The 5,000-nt window shown below is 40.3% G+C and overlaps 1 protein-coding gene across 1 annotated transcript in view; it reads right to left on the bottom strand.

Moving 5' to 3' along the window:
• Window positions 1-196: 196 nt before the first annotated feature.
• The window catches only part of LOC122250140 (alkaline phosphatase, tissue-nonspecific isozyme), a gene marked incomplete in the record, with an annotated part of 288,173 nt that continues 283,369 nt past the window's right edge, over window positions 197-5,000 (bottom strand). The window contains 2 exon segments of the mRNA XM_086550169.1: window positions 197-2,402; window positions 4,678-4,840. Of these exon segments, the coding sequence (XP_086406295.1) occupies window positions 2,042-2,402; window positions 4,678-4,840 (524 nt within the window).

Below are 5,000 nucleotides of genomic sequence, written 5' to 3'. Positions count from 1 at the left end.
ATATGTATAAATCCATAGGTATTCATTAATATACATATATATATATATAATATATATATATATATATATATATATATATATATAATATATTTTATGATGTATAGTATAATATATATGTATATGTATAATATAAATGCATATGTATAATATATATATATATATATATATATATATATATATATATATATATATATATAAATATACATATCCACGTATGTTTCTTGTGTATAACTAAAACCAGAAACGATAGACAAATAACAGCTAATGATCCTAGCAGGATATCTTTCCAGTCCAGGAAGTTCCAAACTTGTAACTTATAAAAGCCACAAACGAGCAGGACACTTATAATGAGTGTACTTTCCGTTACACATACAAAGAAACATTAGTATGCAGGAAATTTCTTCTGCATCGGATATTGCACTTGGTTTTCTTTTTTTCATTGTTTTATTTTATTGTTTTCATTCTATGTTAATGGAGTATTTGTATTTATGAGGAATACCAGAAATTTTGGGGGTTTATTTTGTCTAATAATCCATTCTTTTCTATTGGACATTGTACAAAAACATAAAAGCAAAATGCAGTCGGTAAACACAAACAAACTGTAATATCTTGCTAATATGTTTGTCTCGTTTAGTACCTGATGTTCATTATCCTCAGCTGATGTGTAACTCATCATCAGCTGTGACAATAACTGACTGTTGGTTCTCGTTTGAACGTGTCTGTGCTTGTATAAAACATGAGTGAAGCTAGACTACAACATGGCTATACATGGACAAATAGTTTATGATCGAGAATGATCATCCTAAACTTGAAAATATACATCAAGTTCAAGTGTCAGCAAAATATGATAATAAAAAAAACTTGATACTGAAGTCTATGACGTAAATACACCAAAACTAAAAAATACCAACTTTTACCTGAATCAAAAAAGAGACAAATGCATGTATAGAAAAAACAAATCCAAAGGAGCGCCATGCTCGACTCTCGAAATATTTCATCCTTCGATTTTTTCTGTTCTTCTTTCCGTTCACCTCTTCTTCCATCTATTTTTCCACCGCTATGTACGTGATTTTGTCCGAACACACGAACACAACGCAACGAAGACATCGGAAGAGGTCCTATCTTTCCCTCGCCAGACGGTCCTTCTAAGACGAGGACCTCCTCTCCCGGTGTGGGATTAGGGGATTTCCAGGGAGTGAGGGCTGTGAGGACTGACCTTGAGAAACGTGTGCGTTTGTCTCTTAACTCATTGTTTGAAGAAGACGTGAGTGATGCGTACGTGAGAGTAAAGTAAAAGGGTCAGTGAAACCCTGGTGATACGTACAATTTGACACGTCGAAGCACGAAAAAAGTCTTTCCACCGTTCGCATCCCATCCTTCTTAGACATAGTACTATTCGCACTCCCTTCTCTTCCTTCTGGGACGAAGTACTATTCGCACTCCCTTCTCTTCCTTACGGGACGAAGTACTATTCGCACTCCCCTCTTTCTTTCCTTAACCTCGTATTATTCGCACTCCCTTCTCTTGCTTCCTTGACGCCGTGCTTTTCTGATTGTCAAACGCTGAAACAACTAATCCACCGACAGTCTCCACGCAGAGAGGTAGTTACTTGCACTCTAAAACCTAACGTTCAAAAAATCACTCTTTTACTTTCATGTCTACATTACTCTTCATTAATGGTCTCACTGGCCCGTATAAAGGTAATTTTACATTTAGTTGGATTTTCCTTTTCTCGTTCGTTTCTTTTATGGTAAATGATTAGTTTTGTTTTATTTTATCTTAGATACATAGATATATTACACTACAGCTTATTACTGTGTTGTTATGAAGCTTTCAAGCTCAGAAATCTGTTGCAATGGTTGTTTATTTCTTATTTTTTCCCTAAGACAATCTAACAAGGTGTAGCGCCCCCGCTTGGCTTCAGCTCGGGTGGCGTGGGCGTTGTGTCTCTAGACAGACACCCCCCTTCCTCTGGGGGAAGGGAGGGTGGGGGAGGGGGCTGGAGGGCTGCGGCACAGACTCGAAGTGAAAAGGCGAGGAGTCAGCGCAGCGCCAGCACCACGGGCACCATCGCCAGCGTGAGGGCGTGGTACGTCGTCCACATCCATGCCCGAGAGCCGGCACTCCACGCCCACGGGTCTCGCGGGTCTTGCTTCCGGACCTCAACGGTGGGCGTGGTCTGGCCAAGCGGGCGGCGCGCTGTGGGCGAGGGCGCCGGGCCGGGAGCGGCGGCGCAGGCGTCGTCGCTGGGCGGCTTCTCGCAGTGACTGTTGTCGTCGGCGATGCAGGCGGCGTGGGCGATGGCGTGCGCGATGTACGTCTGCTCTATCGTGCCCGAGAACAGGTGCGCGCCCGGCCCGTAGGCGTACACCGGCACGTCCTCGCCGCCGTGCGTCTCGTACCTAGAGGAGAAGACGCCGTTAGAAGGAGGGAAGGGCGGTGCTGCATCAGTGGGCTGCGCACCCAGAGGAGGGGGGGGGGGCAGAAGAGGAGGAGGAGGAGAAGGAGGAAGAAAAATAGGACGAGAGTAGGAAGAAGAGAAGGACGGAAAAAAGCGAAAGAGGAGGATGGGAGGAGGAAGAGAATGAGAAGGAAGAGATGGTGAAGTAGAAGGAGTAGTAGAAGGAGAATGAAGACGAAGTAAAGAAAGCGAAAGAGGAGGTAGAGGAGACGAAAGAAGAGGGGGAGGGGCCGCCCGGCAGAGGGTACGACCAAGCGCCAGAGCAGAAGGGGGAAAAGGTGAGGTTAGTGGAGTGAGAGGGATGGGGGAGTGATGGGAGGGGGAGGAGGGGGGTCCTGGCAACTCTATCCGGCACACCTGGCGTTGTCCCTCTGCCGTCATGCATCCAAGCTGCCGTTAAACAGGTGGTTGCGTACGTAAAGGTTATTTTGGTCCTATTTTGTATTCATAATTAACTGTATGATTAAAAAAAAAAAAAAAATATGTGTATGAAGCACATGACGCAGCTGGCTTTAGCGATGAAAAATAAAATCGAAACAGAACAAACGCATAAAAAGAAGGATATATATATATATATATACATCAACAACACCATATAATATATAACACAAAACTATATATATATAACACCACACTATAACACATCCACTATATCTACATATATCTCACATCTACATAATAATATCTATATCGTATATATATCATATATATATATATACATCTCCAAACACACACACACAATCACTGACACACTACACACACACCTCAAACCAACCACCAACACCAACAACCACAACACACACACACCACACACACTCATCATAACTCACACACACAAATATCACACACACTAAAACTCACACTCTTATATATATAACCCACATACATATATATATACAATTCATAATATACATATATACAATATCACCAATATATATATCATCCAACATATATTATACAAATATAACATATCTCATTATATACAATATATATGTACATGATTATGAAACTTACCTGAAGAACAATTAATATATGTATTTTGTATATGATATAATATGTATATGTATGTATATATACGCATCATAACTATATATATAATATATATATATATATGTATATAATATGTATCATACTATTTATATATATAGTGTGTCGTGTACACCATGTGCAGTGGTGTGCAGCATGAGTAGTCTAATGTGCATGTGTAGTGTTGTGTGCATGTGTGTGTGTGGCGTGCATTTTTTGTGTGTGTGTGTGTTTTTGTGTGTGTGTGTGTGTGTGTGTGTGTGTGTGTGTGTGTGTGTGTGTGTGTGTGTGTGTGTGTGTGTGTGTGTGTGTGTGTGTGCGTGCGTGCGTGCGTGTGTGTGTGATCTCTTTAAGTAATGATCCTTATGAGATTTAAATCCACTGCACGGCGCACGGGAAATTACCCAATTTCATCATCCATTCCGCTGTAGACGCAGTGAATTTTAGAATCACTGCCACGGCGGTGTCCCAGCGAAATATATATCACTGTTATCTAAAATTAATCTAAAACCGCATGAAATTATCGTAAATCCCTTTGACACCCTTTCGCGAAGACGCCAGTCATCAAATCCGATATGGTGTGCAAACTAACCGGATAAATCTGGATAATCTTGAGCAATCTGATAGCTCTGTTCTTACGGATCTTCCGAATCTTTCCTCTGTCTCCTAGAGTTTATCAGCTTTCAGTAGAATAAACTCTTTCTTGCTGTTTATATCTAGAAATAAGACTGAAAAGCTTATTCCAATGTGAAGTCAACCCAAGAAAATAAAAAACAACAACAAAAAAATGTAAACGATATGTAATGAGCATGATTTTTACCACTTCATAATGAAGGCCCTTTTTTTTTCGTTCTGTGTAATAAATTTTCACCTGCTGCTTTATAATAAATTTGTTGTTTTCTACTATGAAAGAAATATGTTTTGTTGTTATACTCTAAGTAATAAATCGACTTCAATGTTTATCAAATATTGTTCATTAAGATAAATCGATTCTGTTGTTCCTTCCCATGCTTCGTGCGATGAAATAATCTGTTTTATGTAAAAATGATGTCTTGTTGTTTTTGTTCCATGAGAGAATGATATTTGGTGTTTGGTTCCATGCAAGAAACCAATTTGTTGTTTTGTTTAACGTGAGAGATAAATCTGCTATTTCGTTCAGTTGACTCCTCTGCCTTCCTCCTCCTCCTTACTTCCTCGGGACGGCTGCTTGCTGAACGAAGTTGATATCTTGCGTGTTGAATCCCGTGAGATCTTGCCTGCCCGTGGGCGTGGTGTGGGCGTAGCCGGGCCCATTGCCGTAGAGGAGGGTGGTATAGGGCTTTCCATCGAGGTCACTCGTCCCCTTGTCGAATCCTGTGGGGAAGTAACGAGAGGTCAAATAAGGTTAGGTTATGTTCCTTTTCCTCTTTAAAATCTATTTTATCAGCACTTGTTTCTCCTTCCTTTCTGTATTATCGTTAAAAGAAATTTGTGATAAAATATCAGAATTATTATATTCTTTCTATTTATCATG

The sequence above is a fragment of the Penaeus japonicus genome, unplaced genomic scaffold (genome assembly GCF_977035675.1).
Source record: "Penaeus japonicus unplaced genomic scaffold, GWHDUDI00000001_assembly GWHDUDI00000023, whole genome shotgun sequence".
NCBI classification, from domain to species: domain Eukaryota; kingdom Metazoa; phylum Arthropoda; class Malacostraca; order Decapoda; family Penaeidae; genus Penaeus; species Penaeus japonicus.
Note: the sequence above shows the minus strand (reverse complement) of the source record. Positions and strands in the feature narration are given on the sequence as shown.